The sequence below is a fragment of the Pleurodeles waltl genome, chromosome 4_1 (assembly GCF_031143425.1).
Source record: "Pleurodeles waltl isolate 20211129_DDA chromosome 4_1, aPleWal1.hap1.20221129, whole genome shotgun sequence".
NCBI lineage: Eukaryota > Metazoa > Chordata > Amphibia > Caudata > Salamandridae > Pleurodeles > Pleurodeles waltl.
In genome coordinates this window covers 768845526-768872406 of record NC_090442.1, presented here as the reverse complement: position 1 = coordinate 768872406, position 26881 = coordinate 768845526, and the positions used below count along the sequence as shown (strand labels likewise).

Here is a 26881-nt window from a genome sequence, read left to right as displayed (position 1 = left end):
ATCCCTCACCTGTGCTCCCAAGTGGCAGAACATCTCAAGCCCTTGAGAGGGAGCTGTGCTGGAGCAAAAAGAAAAAGCTGTCATCCCAATGTCCACATTTCTATGCTTGCCATGGGGTGTATGATGATTTTCGCTTTTAATTTACATAGGTCAATGTCATCTGAATTATTTTATTCAGTTGCATCCAATTGTGGCGAGCACACCCCCAAAGATATAAAAACAAACCCATAGTTGCCAAATAGCCTCATGTTATGTAACACTCGTGGCCAGTGGTGGATTTGTATTCAACCACACAATGCTTTTTGAGATTTGTACTTTCACTATTCAAATTTAAAATACAGGCTTGAGATCCCAGCATGAAAAGTGCATGCGGTTAGCCCTCCCCTGTTTGTCAGAAGGTGACTCACATGACATTTGACAGCTATGTAAATTATAGACTATTCGGGTATCAACTAACAAAATAGTTACGGTTAAACTGAAATCACAAGCAAAAAGAATGCATAAATATTGCACGTCAATAGAATGACATGCTGCAACTATGCCGCTAAAAACATCAAAATGTATTGCAAAATTTCTCTAAATGTTGCAGCATAATTGCTCAGTTTTAACCGCAATATTCAATATCAAGGGTAGTTTGTCTTGTGGAGTGGTTAAACAAAAAGGAAAAAAGTAGTACCTAAAAAAGTGAGCGGTTAAGGACACAGCTACGCATCCATGCTCTAGGGGATGAACAATCACAAGAAGTGGGAGGAAAGCCCACAAATTCTAAAGAATAAGAAGCAAATACATGAGAGTGACAATGAAGCCAACCACAGGTAAGCAACCGGTGGGCTCTAGGACCACTGTAACAAAAGTCTCACAATAGACAGCACAGGCACTGCCTAGAATGTTAGACCTAAAAATTAGAAGGAGTAGGCGAGGACGCCGACTACAGCACTTTGTGGGTGATACAAGCAGTTTTGCATTGGGCTCTCATCTCTACAGGAAGCCACTCAAAGATTAACAGGGTAGGAATAATGTAGGTGAATGTCCTGTGACCCACTACAAAATGCACTGCCACATGGAGGACTGCTCTGTGAAGGCCTAGATGACCTTTAAGATGCCTGCTAGGAGGAGGTGTGATCCCATAATCCAGTCTTTTGAGAACCAGGGCCTGAGCAACTGATTTTCAATCCTGTTCTGGGATCATCTGCCTGATTCCTTATAGCAGCCTAAGCTGACAACATGCGCTCTTGACCACAGCTGTGATGTGGCTCTGGAGGTTGAGATGGGTCTTAAGAATAAAGCCTAGTGACTTGCCATTCTGAACGATAGAGTGAGGCCCTCCACAGTTGGGAAGATAGCAAGCCATATTTGAATAGAAGGATTGGCTTTCTTCTGAGACATCATAAGAAATTCTGTGTTCCTTGGGTTACGTTTGATGTGGGGATTTGTTATCCAGGAATGAATTTATGTCAGGGGGCTGGATGTCGTCTGGGATGTTACTTTCAGGTAGATTTGCATGCTGTCGATGTACAAGTGAAAGAGGATTCTAGAGCTCTCAAAGATCAAACAGAGGAGTTCAAGGTAGAGGTTGAATAGGGATAGAGGATGGAGCCTTGAGAAACCCTTTGTTGCAGACCATTTAGCTTTGATACCGAGTTCCTGATTTTCAGTATTTGAGAGCAATTTGTTATGTTGGAGGAGAACCAGTTCAGGACTACGCCATCACATCCGACTCGCTGCTTCAGGATGTAAATCAGAGCCTGGTGATTCACAGTGTCAAAAGCAGTGGAGAGGTCGAGGAAAACAAAAAGGCATTTGTTTCCAGAATTTAGGATGTAGGGGCTATAGTCCACAATCTGAAGAATTGCAGATTCAGTGCTGTGGCCCTGACGGAAGCCTGGCTGGAGGGAATCCAAAAGGCTGTTTGCTTGTATTTGGGATGATAGTTTAGAAGAAATGCAGCTTTCAATCACCTTATCTAGGAATGGAAGGGTGGAGACTAAGCAGTAGTTGTTCAGGTTGTCGTGATCCAGGAATTTTTTTTTTTTTTTAAGTGTAGGAATTTGACCCAGTTTTATACGGTCTGGAAATAGGCCTTGTTGCAGGGAAAAGTTGATCAGGGTAGACCATACAGGGAGAAGTTGTTTGCAAGAGGTTTACTGAAGGAGCCCAGAACAGCATCATGGAGATGCTTTGATGGTTTCATCAGTAGGTCAGCTTCTGTGATTGGGGAGAAAGAGGACCACGTCTGTAGTACCTTGCAGGGTAGAATCTCCTTGACTTCGTTGGTGCATGTAGCCAGAAGAGAGGTGTTTATACCTCTGGCTTTTGTGTCGAAGAACTCCACAAAGTTCTACAGAGGGTTTGGGTGAGGGGGTTTGGAGATGTGTCGTCAGCCTGGTTGATTAGTAGTAGTTTGGGTCTATTCTTAGCATTGTTTAGGAGAGATCTGATGTGAGATGACTAGGTCCTAAAAATTAGGTCTTTATAATTTTTCCTTGTGGATCGTAGCTTAGTCAGACTAAGTAGTGAAAGAGCTTATCTCCATATTTCTTAATTGCTTCCTTTTCTCATAGAGATCCCTCGACTACCAAGGGAGGGTTTGGCTTTGTTGTATTTGCTATTGAGCAGAACGAAATCATCAATCAGGGATTGCATGCAAGAGTTAAATTTGTCTGTGGCCACTTTGATGTCATGTTGAGGCACCATCAAGTTGAGGCACCACTGAGACAAGGTTTGGGAGGGCCATGTTAGCCATGGGTTTGATATGAAGGTTACATGTGTCCCTGAAATGTTTGTCTTCTTAGGTTGACCGAAGAATTTTATGCTAGAGAAAGACACTGTAAAGGGGATATGAAGATGGCCGGACCAGTCTACCAGTACAGGGTTACTGGTCAAAAGGTGAGGCGGTCTGGATATGATCAGATCCAGAGTGGAGCCCTTGCAGTTTGTGGGATTCTGGCAATGTTGTTGCAAGTTTTTGTCATTGAGAAGGGAGACAAATGTGTCCAATGGTTTGTAGACTTGTGTGTGGGGTATGTGTGTTTATAAATGTATGTATATACAGGTGCACACACATTTGCAAGCCCGGCGTAAATATATGTAGGCACACATTTACGAGGCTACACAACGGGAGAGACCAGAAATATATGGCAGATTACAGGCTTTAGTCTTTCTTTTATGTCTGCCCTAGCCCGGTTTTGGCTTCCAAACCAGTAACCTACAGAAACCTGCGACTTCTACACCGCTTTTGTCCTGTATGGTTCCGTTCTGAGACAACACCCTGCTCTTCCGGAGTTTATTTTTTTCGTTATTTGATACCCGTCTTCCTATCCTGCCATAAGCCTGGAAATCTTCTAAATCACTGGATTTTTCCTCTTGCTTCTCTTTGCCTCGGTGGCGAAGACTCCCACGAAAACTACAGCGCATGCGTACTTCTACGCGCGTAGCCATGAGAGACCTTCGAGCTGCGCGTGCCCGTGCAGACGTGGCGCTTCCACCCAACGATGCCCCGCCCAAGGGATAGACGTATTTCTATTTTAACCAATCAGCGCCAGCCTAAGGCAGCATGTTATTTTTCTGTTGGCTAAATGTTGCGATGGGCGGGGTATGGAGTCAGCATGCCCGAGGGCGGCAGTTTCCGGCGGGGGGGGTGGGGCATTTGAGTGAAACGGTGGAGAGAATACGGATCGACAGGTAACGGGTTTCACTGTGTTACCGGGTGTGCTTGTAATTCTGCCGGCCCTTTAAATTATAGCGCCCATTATTTATATAAAAATGAGCGAGGCACGTCTATTTCTGCTAGTCCTTATCGTTTTTTACTGTACTTTTTTCCCCCTCAGATTTCCATTTGTCCCCGCATTGCTCCCACCGTTTGTTAACGTTGGCCGTATTTATTGCACGCTAGAGTGACCTGACGTCCTGTGATTTTTTTTCCAAAGATTATCTCGGTAGCCTCAACTAATTTAGAAACAGTTGCTTTTGTTTGGTGGGGGTGAGTGGGGGGCTGAGGCCAGGCGAATATGCGCATAAATTGAGGTGTTTTACTTGCTGACGTTGCCATCGACCATCCCATTACACCAAGGAAACAAGTCTATTTCTTTAAAGATTAGTTTGCTGCGAGCCTTGCCTTATCTACGCAGCGAATCAGTTTCAGAGGAACCGGCCAACGAATGCTTCGGATTGCTATCCTGCCCGATACTCCCTGTAGCACGGATGGGAAGTTGTCTTTCAGCATTTCACTTCCACAGACTTTTGCTCAATTCTTTATAATAGACTTCTGTAAAAATTAATTTAAAAAAAATCATACGTGTTCCTTTTGATCCATAGTGGAGTATGTATATAATCGCCTACGTTGTCCAGGCATAACTTCACCGCAACTTTTCCTTCGTAGAAATACATAGAAGCTTGTCTATTCTCTTTATTTTATTTCATTTGCCAGCGGCTCTTGTAATCTTGGCTGAGAATAGTACTGCAAGTCCCAGAGTGCAAAGAAAACGAAAGTAAATGAGCTACGCTTGTTTGACATACGATACAACTTGCCCTCTCCGTTCTTGTTTCTTCGCTGGTCATTTTGTCTTTAAATGGAACAAAGCGCATAACCTATGAAATACTGATATTTTTGCTCTTTTTTTAAGACGTATTTTTGTTGTCAGTTTGTTGACTATGACAGTGTGGCGGCTCTTTGACAATGTATGTGTAGCCTTTAAGCATCCTTGGTCAGTACCACCATTTAATACTGCTGTTGTTTTGTGGTGGTTGAGGTTTTTGATTCATGAAATCTGGTCATCCTGTCCCTAGTTGCCACTGTTCATAATAGTTTTTTAAAATACTTATTGCACCTTTGCAGTTTCATAGGACCGGAAATAAAAGTTGCTTACGATAATATAGTGAACAGGACTCTTAAAGCGGACCATGGAATGAACAGCTGTTTTGCAGACATTGTCCCTGATTGTAATCTGTCGGATCACAGATATTGCCAGCAAGTGCTTAATTCAGTGAGCCACCTTATGGGCTTGATGGTAGTTGCACACGTTCGATCTTGCCGTGTTTCAAAACTTCGATCCCATTTGGCATTTTGTGCCCCGTGTCCTGTCCTATTATTCCCTTCTAACCTCATTTTTTTTTTTGAAGATCACGTTGCATCTGCCCGTGTTGTGTCGGTGTGATTTCCCCATCCTTGCTGTTGGTTTTGATTGTGTCCCTACCTACAATGTGTTGTTTTCCACTCTACCATATTTAGTGTTTAACTCTGATCCCACGCGTTGCTCCCATTTATTCTTCTATTCCCTGGTTGTTTTCCATTGTCTACATAGTTTTGTTGGTTCCTAATGCACATTTATTGTGGTTGGTTTTAAAAGCTCTTCCCTCCTCTCAGTTGCAGATCCCATTACCACCGACATTGGAGCCTAAGGCTTTCATTTAACTCCCCTCTCTTATGATTATCTTTTAAAGTATCTTGTTTATTTTCTCGACCCTATTAGTTTGTTGCTGTTGTGCTAGCGCAATTATTATTTTTCATTTTTGCTACTGCATTCATTGATTACCCTTCCAAACCTTACTCACTGGTTTTCATTATGTTTTTCCCTTCTCTTTGGTTCCCTTACTATTGCAAACCCCTCTTGTTGCTTGGGTTCCTTTTGCACACTGCAGCTTCACTTATCGCCGACCCCACCTTTTAATTATTGAACCGCTTGCCCATTGCTTTCCATTGTGCTTATTTCTTCTCCGTTCCAATTATGCCCTCTTCTGTTTAGATCTGGGGTTGGGTGAATTTAAATTTGAACAGGCCTACTTATGTCCTGTTGTGCTCCTTTCTCCTTCATGATGAAGTTCGAGCTAACTTCTCTGGTTACCACCGGTAATGGAAACAGACTTTTGTAAGCTGCACTTGTTCATAACACTTTTTCCACTTTAAATGGAGTTCTACGCAAGTTGGCTTAAGAACACCTTTATCTGTTGTCCTTACTTGCCGTTCGATGTATTAGAAACTTAATAAGCGCAGAGCATTGTCCGAGTTTATGTACAGGAATGGGCAGCAGGTGGGGGTGGCCACTGGTCTAATCGATGGGACGTCTACTCTAGGAATTCAAAAGTTCTGAAGTGATTTTTTTTTTTTGTGTTCTGATATCTGCATTTGTATTGGGCAAACTACTATTGTGGCATCATAGCTCATTATCCTTGGATTGTAGGATTCTTTGTTTGATGATGTCTTTTGTTTAGTTTGAGTGTGATTAGTAAAAAGTTGTTGAACTATTTAGTGCTGAAGATGACATTCTCTGCTCTACCCATTGACAACCCCTGCGCTATCCATTGACATCCTCTGCGCTACCTCCGTATTCCGGAGAACGTTACTGAGTTAGCGTTATCAGCACTGAAAAATAAAATGCTTCTGTATTACTCATCACAAGAAGTTTTCTTTTTAAAAATCATAGTCCAGACTCGAGGGACTATCCACCCTACGTCCCAGGTTTGATTCTTATTATTATAATTATTATATTTATATATGTGCAACTCAGTGCTCTCTGAATGCTGACATCTCAGCAAAACAAAGTGAAAACAGATCACTAGTGGTGTGGCCTGCTTTCACTTTCAAATGGTGTGGGTTCAGGGGCATGACTTTGCCCCAGAGTGCATATCGCCTTGAGGGCGATCATGTGTCTTTCTTTCCTTGTCATTGGTCAGTGTCATCTTGCACATTGTGGCCTGGAATGCAACAGACTTTCTACACTGTGGGTAGAGTAGAAACTCCACTAGATAAGAGGGATGAAAAAGAGAATATAAAAAATAAAACGGTTGGGAGAGCCTGCCGAGGCATCAGGTCGTGCCCCCTTCACCCCCACCCAGAATGGGCGCAACCATACTACCTCCCCCTTTTTGTGAAGACTGTAAAGGATAACCGCAAATCTGCCGCAATTATATGGAGAGAGATATTACCCAGTGACACATGCCACTGGGTGGGTATAGTTAGGGCACATTTCCGTAAGAAGTGTGCTGTTTTTTTTTTTTTTTTTTTTTTTTTTTTTAATAACTTATAACTTTGGTGCCTTTTGACGAATCTTCATGAAAATTTCCCAAAAATACCAGTTTACCCCATATAGTTTTCAATATGAAAATTGAACAGCTATACCGCAAAGATGGCTGACTAGAACTGCGCCAAATTTGGCAGAAAGCTACATCTTGAACCGAAAAGCACACTTTTTGTGATTTGGTACAAATCTGTTCATTAGTTTTTGAGAAATTGAGATTCACAATTTAAGTGTATTTTGCTCCGTGGAAGATCTGCGGACCTGACATATCAAAAGGTAAGATCCGATTAGCTGCCACAACACCCACAAAGATGTTGTAGCAGCCAATTCAAGACTCATGATCTCTGTTTTCTGAAAAGAGTTAAAAAATATAGGGGCCAGGGTAGGGATTCCCTGACCTCCTTGACCTGGTGGTGTGGTATGAGCCCCCTCTGGTACCCAAAGGCGCACAAAATTGAAAAAACCCAGTGTAGGCTTACACCCTTTTCACATTTAATTCCTTTGGGTGCACTAGTGCCGGGGTGGTTGGTGCAATTATTTTAGGAGTGGAATGTGTGCCCCTCCACCCCCAGACCATCACATGGGCCTGGGGTCCCCATGCCCTTGGGCCGAATTGTGATCTAATGGGTAGTGGGTCATTTGCACCCCATAGCGTCGCTCTCCTCCTACTTAAGCCATTACTGGGAACCCCAGCCCCTAGCTTCTAAATAAATAAATTGCTGTGGGTGTCCGAATCCCATCTGGGGCAGCCACAGCAACCAGAGGTCTTAGGGCCATAAATAGATGACCAGGGGCCTCATGGCACACCTGCCTGCATCAACCCGGTTGCTGAAGGAGACAATTGCATTGGTTTGGTTTTGCCCAGTTGAAGCAACTTTTCTTTTTGCTGCTGCCAGGCAGAAGCAAACTTATTTTTCCTGCCTGGGAGAATGCAGGCAGGGAATTGGATTTCTGTCCACTATCCACACTCTCTGTCTATCTTTGGAGCACTCTAAGGTGGAGCATATGCTTTTCATCTGAACTGCGTGGACCCTATGTGGTTAGTCCTATGGCTGCATTTTGTGTTCTGATTGTTGAAAAGAAAGACAAGGTTGTTAAGAAGAAAAATGCTTTTCTATGTGACATGATTATTAGTACTCATTGCCATGTATATACATGAAAATACACTGGATTATATCTATTGATCAATAATTTTGTTGTTATTGACCAAGCCCGTAGATCAGTTTTATGTGTTGATGTGCTAACCCCCTGATGGATCCAAATAGGCTTTTTTTGTATTTTATATCATAACTGAAAAAAACAATGTTAAAGTGACGTTATAGTTAGGTGAAAATGTCAGTGACAACATAACATTTTATGGATCAAATCTGTTTATTGATTTTTCAATTATAAAACATTGCATATGCACCACATCACAATATTGCCATAGGCTCATAGCTAGCTTACTCCATGCGAAATAGTAGAAAGGAAAAAAGTTAAATACAAAACACAACTATGTTTCCCCACAACTGGCTGACAGTACATGAGTCAAACGATCTCAGGCTCCTTTACATTATAGTCCTGTTCCTATATGTACATCTCCTTAAAGGTTCGCTCCCCTCCACTCAATTCAAATTCAGAACCCTCAAATAAGTTGGACATGTCAGTTCTGAAAACTCCCCGGATAGAATACGTAAGTATGGTCGCCAGACTTCTTTAAAGTCCCCGCTCTGCTGCTGAGAAGTCAGGGTGAGCTTTTCCATAGCGAGGATAAACCAGAGCTTGTGTAGCCATGAAACTTGTCAGGATCTGTTCCGTCCCCCACACGGATAGCAACAGCTGTAGTGCAGCATTTAAAGCTAAGGCCATCTGCCGTCCCTTCAGTGATCTCAGGGGGAAAGTGAGAGAATTGGGAAGGCCCAACAAGATATACACAGGAAATCTAGGGATCTGAGTGTCAAAAGCCATGTCTACGGTGTCTATTATGGTCTTCCAGTACCGATGTAATTTGGGACAGTGCCATAGTAAATGCATAAGCGATCCCACACCCCCTCCAGCAAAGACTAGATTTATCGTGATCCCAATCATGGATCCTTGTTGGGGTGTAATACCAGGAGGAGGCCACTTTATAGGCTGTCTCTATACCTGCTGAATTGTAAGCTGTGTGGTGCGCCCTGTAAAAACACTCTCCCACTCGTCTTCCGATAGCTCTCTCTCTAGTTCCTTCTCCCATCTCAATTGACCCTTAGTCTTGGGTGGATGGGCCTCCCCGCAAGAGGGCATAGAGCTCAGAAACCACGCACTTATCGCCCTTTTTCATTAGAATCCATTTTTCAAACGGTGTTAACGGCCTGTCTATTAATATCCTATTGGCTGGAAGCAGGGCCCAGTGTCGTATTTGATAGTACATCATCCTGTCGGCCTCGTTTAGGCCATATATCTCCCTCACCCGGCCAAAGGGGATAACCCCCTGCTCATCGAATAAATATCCCATCCTTTTACAGCCCCCCTCATACCATCAACTCAATGCTTCAGACTGTAGGCCGGAGCAAAATCAGGGTTCGCACCCAAGGGAGTCATTGGGGACGGGAAGGTTGTCAAACCCACCCTGCCGGCCACCCGATCCCACCCCCTCATCGAAACCTCCGTGACCGGGGATACATACAACCCCGCGCTCTGTGACGGCGCTTAAGCCAGGGTTCCTTCCATATGTGCGAGCCAGCCACTGCCTGATCCATGAAGCACCAATGCTTCTCAGAAAACGGTCGGCTCCATTCCAAGAGGAAAAGCAGTTGTGCTGCTTGGAACTATTGAAGGAGGCAGGGGACTGCCAGTCCACCCTCCCTCTTAGGGCGATACAGCACCTGTTGCGGTAACCGCGCCGCCTTCCCTTCCCATATAGATCGTAGAACCACCGTTTGGAGGGTCGCTATCGTTCGCGACGGGGGCTCCAGTGGAAGTGCCTGAAACAGAGTATACGTGGTAGGGTGGTCATTTTCTCTGTCGACACCCTGCCCAACCAAGACAGTTTGAGTCTCCCCCATGTCTCTAAGTCGCGCTGCACCTCCCGGGTTAGTTTCGCATGGTTCAACGACGCCGTGCGGGCGACTGTGGAGCCCAGCTCGATCCCCAAGTACGGAAGCCCCGAGGAGGACCATATAAAGTGGAATCGGGTCCTCTGGTCCCTTTCATGCTCAGTACTGATAAACATAACATTTTAATCTCAAATAACACTGACGTTCACCAGTTACAGTTATCTCAGCTAACTATAACACGTGCCTTAAAGTAACTAACTTGCTCCATTGCAGTCTTGACATAAAACAGCAGAGCTTTTGTTGATGCATTTAAATTAAAAAAAAAAAAACATTTTAAGACGAAAAATGTAGTTTCTTGCACTGCACTTTTTTCTCTCCTTGAAATGAATGTTACATTTTGGCTGTTTGCTCACTTCCCTACGAGAGAATCCTCAAACCCTGGTTATCTTAAGAATCTCCATGGTTTGAGGGAAATAAGGTGCAGCTTTGCCTGGATATTTTTTGTGAAAAAAGTTATGAAAGTGTAAGCGCCCCAACGTAAAAATAAATAAATAAAAGCTTGGCACTGGGTGTTGCAAAATCTCAGCACCTAAGGGGTTACGATTTGAACTGGGTTTTATGCAGTAGTGTGAAAGAAAAGTGAGCTTGATCAAAGAATGCATTTGGTGTACTTTTATTTGCCTATATCAGAACGTCACTGTGCAATGTTTTGCTCTAGATTGAGGGGATCAGTGCCCTATACTCTTCCACAGTACTGTGTCTGCCATAGAATCATCGTGGTACCTCATGATGCATTGTTGTGCATCTGGTGTCCCAAGAAGCAGTCCTCTTGACTTACTTCTCAGGTTCATGTTGTGTAACGTGTGACAGTTTTTTTTTTTTGCCTGACAACTCAGGGGTGCAGAATTAATTAAAATATCTACTTGTCCAGGGGACAGGTTGCTTCTCAAATCTACTTGTCCTGTAAGAAGATCTACTTGTCCCTTTGGTGCCATGTAGTGTGGCGACAAATTATGGCAGCAATCTCATTATGTAAGAGCTCTGATAATAGCCTCTCTGATTATGCCAGGGCTACTACTATAGTAGGGCTTGAGTACTTGCAGTTTTAATACCTACTGTAGCAATTTCCTTATTTTGCCAACTTTCTGCAGATCTGCATACTGGGGCTGGAGGAAGCAGTAAGCAATAGTTCCAGGGCGGGAATGCCTTGGAGTCTGCAAACCTACTAACCTGCATGTTTTAAAGCTTTTCACCAGCTTCTCTCTAATATTTTCCCATAATAAGAAAGGTTGAAAATTTACTCCTGACAATGGCAGAATTAGAACTTCTTCCAGGGTTGGGAAGAAAGTGGCTGGAGGGAAAATGAACTTGCAAATGCTCAATAGATTTTCACATGAGCAAATCTACACATGCGTATTTACCCATGCTAAAATACAGTTCACAAATATTTTATTGGGGTACGATTTCTTGGTATACTTCTCTTGAAAGCCACTAATTCAAAGACATTAACCATTGGTGCACTTTTGTGACTTTCTTTAAGAAATTGGTGCCACATGTGGGTAGGTTTAGATTTGCGACTCGCAATTTGTAAGTCGCAAATCCGAATGTAGGATGGTGTCCCTGACACCATCTGCGATTCTCAAGGGGGTTGCAAATGCCCACCTCATGAATAATCATGAGTTGGGTTGCAATTTGCGACCCCCTTGCGAATGGCGGCCCTCACAGGGATGGTGGCCTGCTGGAGACAGCAGACCACCATGTCTGTGACTGCTTTTCAATAAAGCAGTTTTTTTTTTTTTGTAATGCAGCCCGTTTTCCTTAAAGGAAAACGAGATGCATTACAAAAATGAAATGTTTTCGTTTCATTTTTTCAGAGCAGGCAGTGGTCCACAGGGGTGCAAACTGCGATTGGTTTGCGCCCGCGGTCACAAAACAATCCTACATTGCACTGCGAGTCGCAATTAGGAAGGGAACACCCCTTCCTAATTGCGAGTCGCAAACCCGTTTTGCGATTCGGTAACCAGGTTACCGAATCGCAAAACTGGGTTTGTGCATTGCGATGTGCTTTTTGTACGTCGCAAATAAATAAATTTGCTGTTTGCGACATGCAAAAAGCTACCTACATGTGGGTCTTGGTCGCTAATTAGGTCTGGTGTTAACAAAGACATTTTTTTTTTATTAAACTTCTATTTCTCTCTCTATCGTCTGGCTTTACTGTGAGTGATCGCATTCTGCTCTTCCACAAGGAGCATATTGGCACACAAAGTAGTTTTGTTCAGTGTCAGGACCTACAGCGGCAATCAGTGACGTAACGAAACTGGAGGGTGCCCCTTTGCAAAGAACATGGAGGAGCCCCCCTCTTCAGACTCACTCAGGGCAGGTGCTGTGCTGAAGGGGCCACCTGGAGGGCAGCTGCGGGGCCTTTGTTATGCCACTGGTGGCAACGTGTGCTTTTAGAGTTCAAAAACTTTTGTTGTTTTTTTTTGCCAGTGTTTGTTACAATGTTGAGGGCCTGGTAGCTCCCAGAACAATAAAGTGTTACAAAAGCTATGTCAAAACAAGACACGCATTGATGAAACTAAAAGACTTATAAAAATATGTCGGATCAGTTGACTTTTTTCAGTGTTTGTTTATTTTCATGCTTCCCGTAATCGTGTTGAAAATGGTTACACTGATTTTCCATTAGAAATATTTTGGGGAAATACTAGCATGCATCAACACACTTTACTAAATGACACTTCAAAGAAATAGCACCTAAAATTTCATGGTAGCGAAACTTTCCCTACTTGCATTTTTTCTGAACATTTTATTTTAAAAGAAAAGACTCTTCTCTCTTGCTTACAAGCTTCTGCAAACATTTGCATCTAATCAGAGAGCATTCTGGGAGCATTATACTTGGCCTCATAGCCTAAACTTTTCAAACATGTTTGTACACTTTTTTTGTTTGTACTGGAACCAACGTCAGGAGTGAAGTGTGACCTTAAAACATTTACAGCACTCACCCTAATAATGAAGGCTTTCAAATAATGAACCATAAATACAAGTTCGAACAGCATTATCTTTTGGAAACACATTACCTCAACTGGAGAGAGTTCCACTGTCTGTAAACCAACAGCCAGGGTTTGTGCTACAGAGGGTTGGGCCTACTTGTCCCAAGGATAAAATAAACATGAAAACTTGTTGCCCTTGACCCCAAACGAGATGTTCCGGGCGTCGGGCGATAGGAATACCACATCCCTGCAACTATATGGCTTTGGTGAACTGCTAAGTGGATTATGGTGCGGGGTTTAGCTTGTGCTGTTTGAGAATGGCCATTTGTCAGTGAGATGAGAGCAATGGTGTTTTTTTGATATTGTCACCTGTGTTCTGCATAATTTTGGATTTGCTGCGTTTGCCACATAATCTATTGATAGCTCCACAGTCTGAATATGTACCAAAAAAAGCAGGAAAGGGCACATTTTTTGGTGTAATAAAGCACGTTTTGTGATAGTATTACTTCATTATTTTATAATTTTGACTTCATCTGGGCATTGGTTGCCCCTTATTAGTACCAGTTTAACACTGTTGTAGCAAATAAGCAACAGAAAGGTGACCATTCAAGCTTTGCAACAGGCCTTGCACTATGCAGCAACATATGTTGCTGCGTTTTTAGTAACATTTGAAAATGTGTGCGCTAGATTTTTTTGGTTTGCCTGTTTTTGTTAATTTGCAGATTTTATGCAGCATATAGCGGAATATATGGCAAATGCAGCAAATCTATAATTATGTAAAAAAAAAAAAGACTCTGCAGCCTCACAATTGCGTAATTCCAGTGGCCCAAGGTACGCTATAAAGCATACATGACGTTAGACCAATTTAGGTGAGAAACTAAAAAAGTTAGGCCAAAAATGGCTTTATTTTAGCTGTCTCCCACCTGAAATTGCCTCTGCCTCAATAGACGTCAATGGGTAAAATACATTCCCCCGATCTTTTTTTTGTTTTTAATTTTTTTTAAATGTACATTTTTTTTTTTCCTTCTTTCACGTTGTGCAATTGAGTCACTGGAGAGGTATCTGTTTTTCCTCTCATTTTACATCGAAAGCTAATGCTCAGTATTGTATTCTTGACAGATGAGGTTAGAGCTTGGGTGGCAGACAGAAGCCACATGAAGGTTCGTCTCTGATTCAAGATCAGACAGACATTTACCTCCCAAACATCCTTCACTGCGCAGCCGGCCCACAACACACCAACACAGTGGTAATACAGTGGACCCCCCATCCCAACACACTCAAAAACACTGGGGGCAGAATCTAAAGCATTCTCAAGGAATGATACAAGATCACCTCCAACAAATGTATAATCAACATTATAAAACAGGATATTGCATAGAACTTTAAAATCACAGAAAAGACGCCCAAACCAGGTGGCTACTTTGGGCCCATCCTGGATCTCAGATGCAAAGGTTTCACTGCAAGAGCTCATCCTCCTCAGAAAGTGGGACTACATGACAACAGTAGACTTTAAGGACGCGTACCTGCTCTTGCAAATAAACCCCCTAAAAAAAAACACATGAAGTTCCTGAGATTCATCATAGACTAGGTTCTCACAGTGCTACTCTTTGGGATAAAATCAGCACCTTGGGTGTTCACAAAATGTCTGGCCGCGGTGCAGTTATACCAATAGTGCAGCGGCATCACCAACAAGGGCATGTAAATGCTATGCAAACTTGGTTTCTTCATCAGCTTGGAAAAGTTGACCACTGTAGCACTACCAGAAAGGGAAAATTGGGAGTTGGGAAAAGTGGTCACAGGCAATTAAGAGTTGGGAAGATCTAAGGGTTCTAACAGAGGGTGCACAAGGAAATACAATGTTGGAACAGCAAGAATGTCACAGCTGGCAGACCTTGCAGACAACCAACTTCCACAGTCATCGTCACGACAAATGCATCCCACAGGGGGTGGGGAGCATACATAAACAGACTAGAAAACAGGGGCCTGTATAGCCCAGAGGACGTGGTGAAACACATAAAACATCCTAGAGTTCAAGATCTGAAAGGGCAGGTCATCCAAATGCAAACGGACAACAGCACAGCAATATTCTACCTCATCAAACGGGGAAAGGTGGGCACAAGATCACATGTGCTATCCACCCTAGCACAAGGGATATAGACCAGGGCACTAGTGGCAGTCCACCTACTGGGAGTGGAAAACACAGTAGCAAGCAGACTAAGAAGGCAAAACCGCACTGCCCACTAATGGATCTAAGCGCACAAGCACAATACCAGGTTTTCAGATGATGGTAAAGTCACGTGGACATGTTTGCAACAGCACACAATTCCAACACTTACCTAAACTACCGGTCACTGGCGATTGCCATATCAATAGAATGCTCAGGGAGATTTACAAACAGGCGACCATGACCATTATCTATCATCCTCAGTTGACTAAGATGGGCCACACAAGCATGGTTCTCGAACCTCGTGATGGTCTTGCGTGCCACTACCAACCCAACATGGCATTCTATCCATGCAGCAAGGCAGGGTGTTCCACATGGAACCCAAAACGCTCAGCTTGGCAGCATGGCTCGGGTTTGGACACCTCAAGCTGCCCAAAATAACCATGGTGGTTTTCAAAGAAATTAAAAGACTGGCAACACAGAGGTGTTATTCTAAAAAGTGACATAGATTTAGAAATTATTGTGAAAAACATGACGGAGGATTCCACAGTCTTAAAATTCCTCATACACTTACGGGACGAGTGGCTGTTCTACGCAAAGCTGAATGTACTCCCGGCAGCTCATGTACGTATACAAGAGATGTCATAGGAAGGCGTTTCTTCCAAACGCCGTATCTTAGGTTTCTTGGAAGGGTCCTTAAATTCCAAAAATGACTGTGGGGGTCCCTGGATTGCAATGATGATTCATTGATGGTCTCCCTATTCCAATAATGCTTACATTGTGGATCTCAGAAGTCAATCGATTAAGAACTACTGTAGTAGACAATAGGTTTTGAGCAGCTAAATTTGTCTATAGGTTTAGACCAAACAATTAATGGTAGGAGTCTAGTGTTGTGTTCATCCGAGCTGTCTTTTTAGGTCTCCCCGAGGCCGGGTCTTCGCTGCCTCTGCGAGGCATGCTGTATCTCATCTGTGGGCTTGGAGCATGCCTTACTCTAGTAATTCATTCCTTTTTGTGCCCTTTATAATTCCTTACTTTTCTGTGGACAATTGGATTTGTCCCTCCTTTTGGTGTGTTGCGCACGACCATGGTGACTCTCTCTGTTACTTGTAGGCTTTCACTTCTGGCCATTTGACCTAAGTTTGTCACTATTTTTTAAGATTTCATCTGCACATCACTTGCACTGTGCTTACAAAATCTTATGTTACTAAAAAAAAAAATGCCGACTTGGCACCAGCGAAGCACCATCTCCACATCAGCATCGCACCACCTCTGCATTGGTGCACCAGCGTGACCCCACCTCAGCAGCAATTCAGCACCAGCGCATCACCACCTCAGCATCACTCGGCACCTATCTCTCTGTGTGTGTGTGTGTGTGTGTGTGTGTGTGTGTGTGTGTGTGTGTGTATGTAGTGTTCTTTATATATGGTAACAAAAAAAGCTTAGAACACATTTTTATTATAACTTCTTAACATGCTGCATAGCAGCTAGAATGCTCTACAACATAGCTTAAAGACATTGGCAAAGCAAATAGATTTGGCTAAACACTTATAAGGTCCCAAAAGCGAGACCTATTGGCCATGCTAATGCCTGTTTCCCCAGCTGCTATTAATGAACACATAAACAGCCATTTAGGGACTACTGGCAGCATGGGATAACACTGACACCAAAAATGACTTTACAACCTTCCCCTCACCAGTAACACTTGTTATTGGCAAACCAAATTGTACTCCAGCACAGGCAGAATTGCTTTGAAAGACTAGATACAGGCTGCATGAGAAGGGAAAGGCCTAAAATCATTAGAACAAATTAAAGCTGAATTTGGAGTGGCGGAATAAGACATGCTCTGCTACTGCCAAATTAGGCAATGTATAACTCCTACATCTGAAAACCTTACACCATCAACCACCCAATGGTAGCTGATTACAAAAGAAAGGGACAAGCATTTACTGCCTGAGATATAGACGTTCTTGACAGTTGTTAACCCGCATATAGAAAAAACACGGCAGTGGAAATGAGAGGCTGAGTACGGGAAGATCACTCAAGAATGTCGTAAAATGTTTTATATAGCCTGTATGACTCCACAAGCGGAGAGAGATACTCTGGTGAAGTTTGGCACATACTGGTACTGCAATTCTTCAAAGATTCATGACAGAGATCCCACTAAATCATAAAGATGCAGGTAGCATTATGTGGGTACAGGGACCCTTTCTTAATGCTTTGGCAGGGTACCAAATTGTGGAACTTTTGGGAGGAAGTTTTATTAAGTTAGCTACTTAAGATACTACCTTGTTTCTAACAAAGTGTGAAAGCAAGGGGAAAATTGGATGTAGGAGTTTCATCTTTGTTACTGAAACTTCTGTGTCACTGTTGGATGCCTCGCCAGCTGATGGATGAAGGTCGGGCATGTGTGTATAACTAAGCACTTGGAAAAAACAGAATTGATCCATACACTATATTCAATTCACATTACATTTTAGAAAATATTCTACATTTTTATTTCTTGAAAGCAGGACAAATGTGAAATATTGCACAAGTGACTTGTGGTAATTAGTTACAAGTACAATGGCATTATCTTATTTTTGTTACAAGGTTAGTTTGTATTACGCAGATACTAAATAATACATTTATTTTTTCTGTCATTGTGTCTACTTGATATCGTCGTCTTTTTTTAGCCTTTGTTTTATTCAACTGTCCTTCATTGGGATGTTTGTGGTTTCAGTTGTTTTTGTGTGTCAATTGTCCCAGTGTTTCCGTGACTTGTACTCAATGAAAGTTGTCTTGATGTCTTAGGAAATGGACAGTGCTCCTAGATGTAGCAGGCCAGTTGTGTGCGCATTTCTTTTCCCTTTCTTTCAACGACTCTTCTAGTGGGAGAAGACAAACGTTTTAAGAGTAGCATTATATTTGATTTTGCGTGCAGAAATCTGTTATTTTTAGAAGATTGGAAGTGAAAGAGGTCTGAAATCAGAGCCTTAATCTACTGTCCACAGTTTTCTCTGACCATCTAAAATGGAGGGGATTTGTTGCCATTTGGCTGTCTGATGGTTCCAGCCAGTGGTTGTGGTTTATTAGCTAGCGATTCAGCAGTAGCCTGTTTACTAACTGGACCTCTTTCTTTTTCAAGATAACCCGCAGCCATGGATGTGCGCCACTTCCTCTTGTGCCTTTCATTCTGCACATTCTGTGCTTTGAGTAAGCCAACAGACAAGAAGGAGCGGGTTCACCACGACCCCCAACTTAGTGACAAGCTACATGATGATGAGCAGAACTTTGATTACGATCATGATGCTTTCTTGGGAGCCGACGATGCCAAAACATTTGACCAGTTAACACCAGAGGAGAGTAAGGAAAGACTTGGGTAAGATTATATATATATATATTTTTTAATATCCATGGGTTATAGATTTTTGTGAACTATTTTATATCAAATAGTGTGTGTGTGTGAGGCAATTTTATTTTTTTGTGTGGTTGTGCGACCTCACACTGCATTAAGTCTCAATTTCTTATTGGGTCTTGGCAGGGTTGTTTGTAAGACAGTAGCTCATTCCTACGTAGAAGTGACTCAGAGCAGCTTAATCAAAGGACAAATGTAAAGCATTTAAAAAATGCAACACAATATAAACGTAAACACTTTATTTAAAAAAATGTATTTTTATCTTTGAATAGACAACTCTGACAAAATCCACTTGAGGGTTCCAGAGATATGAATTTTTAAACAAATAATCAGATTTTCTCCTAGCGCAATAAATCATTGTAATCTTCTGTGACTTAGGGTTTAGGGCTAGCCACAAAAGGTAAATTAAAAATGGCTATAGGCACTTTTGTGAGTACCAATTCCGGCAGAGTGCTACTCACTGGGACTAACTAGGTCCAGTTGAACAGTTACCTCATAGTCAAAGCAGTTTCCAGTCCAGTCACAGGCTCTATGGTCAAACCTTCATAGACATCAATGGAATGGTCTTGATGCAAAAGATGCAGGATGCTGAGGGTGCTAGGCTAGTGTTGGGGGGGTTCTTTCTGGGGCCACCCCCTTAGCCCACAAACATGGGTGGGTGACTTTGGACTCAGGGGTTGATGTCCCTTGAAGTCCGGGTGAAGCCCAGTCTAAAAAACAGTTGCTATTGGTCTCTGATTACAGCGAAAACAGCGGTTCCCTTTAATGGCAGTAACATCCTTACCGGGTGACCAAACTGCACTCCAGCAACTCTCCCTAGTCTATCAAACTCGGTTGCAACTTTTGAGGGTCAGGACTCCGTCTCCTAGTCTGCACTTTGGCGATCAGGCGCTCTTGGCTACCAACTCTCCAAGGCAGGCTTCTTCAGCTTTTATGGTCCTTTGGCTGTAGCAGGAAGTCAGCCAACAGTCGAGTCACCTTCTCTGGGAGTTAAGGCTGACTCCAGCGAGACACCACAGGCACAGTCCTCTTTGCTAGCCCAAGGTGCAACATGTGCAGTCCAGTCTTTGGTGCACCCTGTCTTTGCTAGGTCCAGGGAACAGCACGGCAGTCCTTCGGTACAGTCTCCAGTACAGATGTTATCCGAGGTCTGTGTGCCACTTTTATGCCCATTATGAGCTCATGGGATGGGGCAGCATACTAGCCAATTGAGCACACCACAAGATGCCAGCCTGTTTGCTGATTACTTTCTAGAGTGAAAAACAACAGTGTGGGGTTTTTACTGTCTGGGCATGTTTAAAAAAAATTAAAAAAAATCTGCATGTAATATACAGCACCCTGCATTAGGGCACGTTAGACCTGCGAAAGGGGTTACTTATATATGCTAAAAATAGAAGGTTTGCCTTTGCCATTACTTTAAGTGGCACAATAAAGTTAGCATTTTAAAACTGGTCTGCTAGCCTGCAGTTGAAGTCTGGGTGTCATATTTTACCTTGTCACACTCGTGGTGGACAACAAGTGTTGCAGGGCACGAGGGACACTCCTAAATTACAGGCCTTGGGTACCCCTGGTACCATCTACCAGGGACGGAAGTTAATGTGTGCCAGTTGGGGATAAGCAGATTACAAATGCACATTCAAGGGTCAGATCACATGCAATTAGGTCAGCAGGGTCCAGTGCACAGCAGTCATTACACTAGAACCTAATGGGCAAAAAGGGGGTGGTGGTGATCATGCCATAGACCTACATCATCATGCTAAGCCATAGCAGCTCCAACATTTCCCCCAGATTTTAAAATGTTTAGGAGGGCAGCCTCTTCCAGTGTAAATGGGCTCCCCTTGTCTCGCACACCAGCCCATTGCTCCATTGCAGAAGAGCATGATGTTTCAAGATGAATCTTGCCCTGCAACGCTGCCAGGTGCAAACTCAAAAGTTAAGCAGTTCTCATGTGGCTCACGCTTATTTTAAAAGGGACGCTTATTGAAGTGTGTGAGCCTTCTAAATTTCAGCGCAAACCACATGCTATTTGGCGAATCCTCACTGTATGTAACTTTAGTGATTTTAGTACTCTCACTGAAAGTGTGCTTTCCTCTCTTTAGTATGTATGCTTTTGCATGTTCCATACCTTCCATCTACTTATATTTTGAGATCCTCTAAATTGCGCCACGTTGCTCAAATTGTTGCACTCCTTGATTCCACAAGTTCTGTATTTGGCCTTTTGCTGCCTGTTTGTTGCCCATTATGCGAACTGTCCTTTCAACTGTTGCTATGCCGGGTAAACCTTAAGTATAAACCGCCCAGAACGAAGAATAAATTAGACATCAGCCATCCCGATTCCAAAATATTCAATCACTGATACCAACAATATTATATTTCAACTATTTTTCAGTCATGCAAAATCTCGTACAACCTGTTTTACGTTTGTTTGGTATTTTTCTCCCAACACTTGTGTTGCCACTCATTCTATCCACCTCTGAACTGTGCTGTTCCTTGTTTTTGAAAGCACATTACCTAGCTGCAAAAATAGGTTTTCTGAAGCAATATATTTGCTTCCATAATCCGTTTCATATCATTTATATTTCGAGGATTACTCTTCCAATTGTAAAACAGACTCTTTGTTTATTCTGTTTAGGAATTTTTATGTTGTATTTCTATTACGGTTCATTTGTCCCTTGTAAGGTAGATATTTGTTCTTGCAGCTGTTTTGATTTTGCATCTTTAGACTGTTCATATTGTCTTCATCTTGTTTTAGGCAACCTTCTATAACTGGGCACAGTGCTCCACTTTTAACTATCTGAGCAGACCAGAGTACTGCTGAGGAGGAAGTACCATTGGGCACACCATCTCTTTTTAAGTATAACCTACAAACAGTTGTCCTGTTAGCATTATATAATCAAAAAATGCTTAAATTAACTTGTTGTTAATGACAGAAATCTAGCCGCCATGAATGATGCCAAACAGTGTTTACATTTTACAAGCTCATTGCAGATGCATACCTTAGCAAATTTAACGGTGGGAGACAAAATAGACCAAAACCCACATTCACCTATGTAAACAAGAGGGGGGGGGGGAGAAAATATTGCAGAAACTGAAATAATCAGGAATATGGTAAGGATGGAACCAAGCTTACACTATAAAATGTTTCTAATTTTTAAAACGCACAGAAGCGGTTGTGACTTCACCAAATGGACTTTTGCAGAATGATCATACATGTAGAAGGGGCTCAAAGTGAACAATTTAAACAAACTGAAATAATAAAGCCTGAACAGCAGAATCCACTACCTACATGTTCACCACAAGTCAGGCTAAAAAGGTGTCCAGAATATACATTTTCCACAACAAAAGCTCACTGATTAAACAAGATAATGGATGTACAGCCTTACAACGACACAGAGGAGCAACCCTCTAGGAAATACTAAAGGCTTCTTCATTAGACCTCACAAGCACATTAGGCAAAATAAAACTCCAGGGACCACAAATAGTCTAAGACTTGATAAAGAAGGACACCCGTATGAGTAGAATAGATAAAACAGATGCAAATGTAACATTTCTTTCAACCCGAGTACAAATCTCTTAGGAGAAATTACATTTAGAACTGAGACGATATGGTCAGGTTATTAATAGCATTCCCAAATTTACAACATTTAGAATCTAAAGACATCACAGCAACAGGGTTCAACCACCAAAGGCTAGTGAACAGAACAGATTGACTGAAGTAATGTTTGCAAGTAAAGACATTCTTTCATCTGGGAATACAAACAATCACCTCTGCAAAAGAGAATGAATAACATTGGGTTGCTGCTGTATAGAGCAGTAGAGACAAACAAGACAGAAGAAAAAACCCACCTCCAAAAAAACTCAACCAAGAGTTGTGGCTTAAATAAAGCAACACAATATTTTTTTCTGTAACAACATCTTTCTTTAAAGATGTATAAATCAATAAATTGTACTACAAAGAGTGAATAACTTTATACAACTGCTGTCACGACCCCCACCTCAAAAACCATATAGACTCACTGTACACTACCAGACGGCATTCCTACCAAGCATCAATGCACCCAAGGTTTAAAAAGTTAAAAAGGCATCTTGTAAGCATTACATAGCACCATCTGTTATTTTATATGGACACCCTTGGGAAATGGTAAATGTTGACTCGTATAGTCCGAGGTTGTAAAGGAGCATGTACAAGCACAATCCAGTCTATCAGATGTGTTCCTTCCTGACAGGACAAGAGTTCCTGTATACATATTATATATTTTTACATATTTGGTTTATATGTAAATACAGAATGGTGTATCACATTTGGTTCTGCAAAAAAAAAAAGCATTACCAAAGCCAATAGGTCTTGCCTATACATAGTATCGACTTGGCCAATTTTTATTGCTATGTTGTTCGTGTGCAGCATAGTTAGATGATTTTTTTTTTTAATGCGGGCAAAAGAGAGTGTAGAGGCAACACAGAAGCAGCGAGGAGTTGGGGGATGTATGTGTCCTAAAAGAGCTATGCCTACAAGGAGATTTGTATCCTGTACGACAGCAAGGGACAGGATGGTGATGAGTGTGCAGATAATAATGCGTATGCCTCCGAGTGTATTTGGGTGGAGTGTACAGCTGGCAGTCCATTTGTTGTGTGATCACCCGTGTCCTGGGCCAGTGTACTTAGGAGTGAGTTCAGAAGTAGTATGTGCAGCAGGGTTGTACCTGGGTGGCATACTCGGCATCATCATAACTTTATTGCATATTTACTTAAAATCATTGCAAAGACCTCGTACACGAGTAAAACAAAGATAAAAGTGGATGGAGTGTATATCAAGTCAACAAATTAAAGTGCCTACCATCATCTACTACCCATATGCAAAATAAAAGTAAAAGGCGTGACATAATTGCAAATCATCTACTAGCAAAGTATAAAATACACTACTGTCAAGAGTAGTTGTATTACAGTATGCTTAAAAAGAAATGTTAAAAACGAAATAAAAAATGTGATCCATATAGATAAAATCATCTGCTGTGCAACAGTCGTGTGTGTTAGCTGTATACCAGATAATTTAAGGCGCAGCTGAGAGACTTAAGTGCCATGTTCATGTCTTGATGAGTTTTAGACTTGAAGTAGAGTCAATAAACTACAAGTGTTATGCAGTTGATAATTTGAGCCCTGCTTTCAGGCGTCAGAGCCCCAAGTCGCTGACCCTTGCTTATCCCATGCCTCCTGGAGAGCACTGCTGGCTTCAGTGAAGAAATTTACAAAAGCAGGCAAGTTCCACAGGGACTACCGCTGTGAACATGTACTTCAAAGCCTTTTTACATGTTCTTAACCCGTGTTTCAGAAATAAAGGTTTTAGATATAAGTGCCTCTGTAAAGAAAGTCCGGGACAGCAACGTGCAAGATGGACTACTATTTCTGTGTTGTAATGGCACAGCCTGCATTGTTTGAGTGCTGTGTGAGGAATTCCAATGGCATCTATGCTCCCATGTGGTAAAAGTTAACCGCCGCATCTGCAGTATGCTTCGGAACGCACGGGCACCTAGGGTCGCCTTTAGATATGGTTGGCGGCGCAAGTCCACTTGTGACTCCACCAGACTATCTAGGTCTCTTGAATTTCCTGATATAAGCGGTGTCGCCTTTCCTTGAGACCGGCACCCCATGCTCTTGTAACATTTTCTTTCACAGGGTCATAGTTATAAGGGATCTTGCACGTAAGTTGGAACCAGGTCGAAGGATTCCTCTGCACTCTGTAAATACCTGGACCAGTTGCTTGAATTGTCTTTGAAAATTGCTTCTAGAGTCCCACGCAGGCTAGCTGTGTTAGCCCTTCACACTCAGTGGTGGAATTTGATTGTCCTTTTTACATTCTATATCCATCCTCACCATGTCAAATTCCAGACGAGCACTGTGTGCCTTGAAATTCTTGGGATACAAAATGTTTTCTTGTAGACTTTTAGATGGCAATTCTCGAGTAGTGTGGTGAGTCTGCCAGGGTATGCATGATGGCCGTATGTAATTGTTGGTAATAGTTTGGCTTTAATGAGTCTCCTAACTTCCTGTGCAGTGGGAGATTTAAGCCTATGGTGGAGTTTGGACAGGGCATAGGTAATTCTCTCCGCTTTCTCTACCAGCGATGCTGCCTGATATGTGTTTTTCTCAGTATCTGATATCCAGACTCCAAGGTAATTATATTTAGTTGCCATCTCTGTCTTTAGCGGGCAGAGGTTCTGTTCCATTAAATGTGTTTTTGGTTGTCGACCAACGATCAGGATCTTAGTTTTAGCCTCATTTGCCTGCAAAGCGTTCTTTAAGTCATACCATAACCATAGTGACCCACGGGTTTGCCACCCGACTTGTCCTCTTTTCAGACGTTAGAGAACCGCGAGCCAATTTCCATTGCACATACTTAGAGAAGCAGGCGGTACCCCATTTCACCCGTTTTATTAATGGATGTGGATTAGTAGATAACAGCTTTCCGCTAGCTGTATATGTCTGATGCCTCATTGTCCTGAGACAGATTTCAATTACCACAGGATTGTGATCGATTTCCAATCTGTGAATAACCTGATGGCTTAGACATCTAGCCCACAATCCTGTATTTACAAGGATGTAATCTAGTGTGGAGATGTTCCTTAAAGTTGTTAAAGGTGTACCAATTATGATTTTGTTTTGATTTGGTTTCTCTCAGGGCAAGCTTCTTAAGACATTTTTCGAAGGCCTTTCTTGCGGGGTCCACTGGTTGCCTGGCAGCTTGACCCAGATTGTGAAGATTAAAATCTGTGAACACACACTCATGATTCGGGTGCTCCTAGAGGAATTCCTTTATCAGAGATAAAATACGTTTAACATTTGCCTGTATTTTCTCCCTGTGGGGGTTGATACAGGGATTAATAATTGAAACCAGGTTATTTTATTGTTGAATGCCTGGCCATATATGCTCACCACGAGAACGTCCCAAGATGATTTGTCCCAGACCTCTACCTTAACCCGTAAATCTAATTTTACATATGTTGCAAGGCCTCCTATGTGTCTGTCAAAGAGATTTTTCTTTTGTGCTGGAGTCTGAGTTATTATGAAGCCAGGAATGGGTAGAGGCTCCGTCGACCAGGTTTCCTGAAGACACAGTATATCAGGGTTGTTTAGAAACTCCCTCATGGTAGAACTCACAATGAGGGAAGACAAGCCTGCCCCGTTCTAGCTTACTGGCTTGATCATGCTTCTTGTAGTTTTAAAATTTGCTCCTTAATGGCTACATATGCAGTCTTCCCTTGATAATCCAGGCTGCTGGAAGCAAATTCAAATTTCGCAGACCTTGGTCCACTGTTCTATTACCACATTTGTGCATCGTGAGCCACCTGTGTCCCCTAACAGTTGTATAGTAATTCTTTGGTCCATCATCAGAGGGCTTATCATGGGTGTTCCTCTCAAGTTGCTGATCTGTTCTTTATCTGAGTGTGATAATTGTTTTCCCATTGATAAGACAAAGCAGTATTTTTCTTTTTCCAGTTTACTGATTGATATGCCCAGGGTTTTCAATAGATCAGAATTTGTAAGGATCCTCTCAACAGTACTCTGGTCAGACCATGTTGTCAATGTAGATTCTCTCTGGCTAATCTAGACATACACATTGAAATCTACCGAAATCAGATGCCCTGAGGTAAGATAAGAAAGCAATAGAATGTTATGCAGCAGACACAGGACGTTGGACCTGTTAAAGATATCTCACGTCCCCTGCGTTTCAAATAGCGTGGTAGGAATTAAAGCAGGCGTTTCAATTTTCCTCAGGGGATTTGACCAGTTGCAAGGCTATCCTCTCTGCTTAATTTTTCATAGAGCGCTTGCGTTGGGGTCAAGCCCGTGTGTGCACAGGCGCTCTGAGATGTCTGAACGATCTGGTCGCCAATTAATTGAGGTCCTTGATCTTGCATGTAAATCATGCCCGGGGCCCCATTCTTGCTTGTATTCTGCCAACTTAATCTCCCTGGGGAGGATTACCTCCGCAAGATTCCATGTTCCTGTTGGCCCCGAATATGACCAGTCTGTGAAGACGTGGCAGATCTGGCAGGAATTGCCTTCTGTGTGACTCTTCGTTCTAAACAGGCCAGCTTCTTATACTCTTTGCTCAATTGTGTAGTAGTGGAATTTGTTGTGAAGCATCACCAGTGGTGCTTCACTGCTGCACCTTCTCTAGACCGGCAATGCTGCAATATTTGTGTGGGTACTTGACTGATGTGCCCCTGAGCTTATTGTTGTCGGGCCTAATACCGCCTCCGCACCACCCAACTGCAGGACTGGTGACTGCCTCATTTGCGAGAGAC

At 42.6% G+C, this 26881-nt stretch overlaps 1 protein-coding gene across 2 annotated transcripts in view; it reads left to right on the top strand.

Moving 5' to 3' along the window:
- The first annotated feature begins 3592 nt into the window (after positions 1-3592).
- The window catches only part of CALU (calumenin), a 70125-nt gene continuing 46836 nt past the window's right edge, over positions 3593-26881 (top strand). For both annotated transcript variants that reach the window (XM_069229408.1, XM_069229409.1), the window contains exons 1-2: positions 3593-3681; positions 18309-18542. In XM_069229408.1, the coding sequence (XP_069085509.1) occupies positions 18322-18542 (221 nt within the window). In that variant the 5' untranslated portion in view covers positions 3593-3681; positions 18309-18321. The remainder of the gene's footprint in view (positions 3682-18308; positions 18543-26881) is intronic.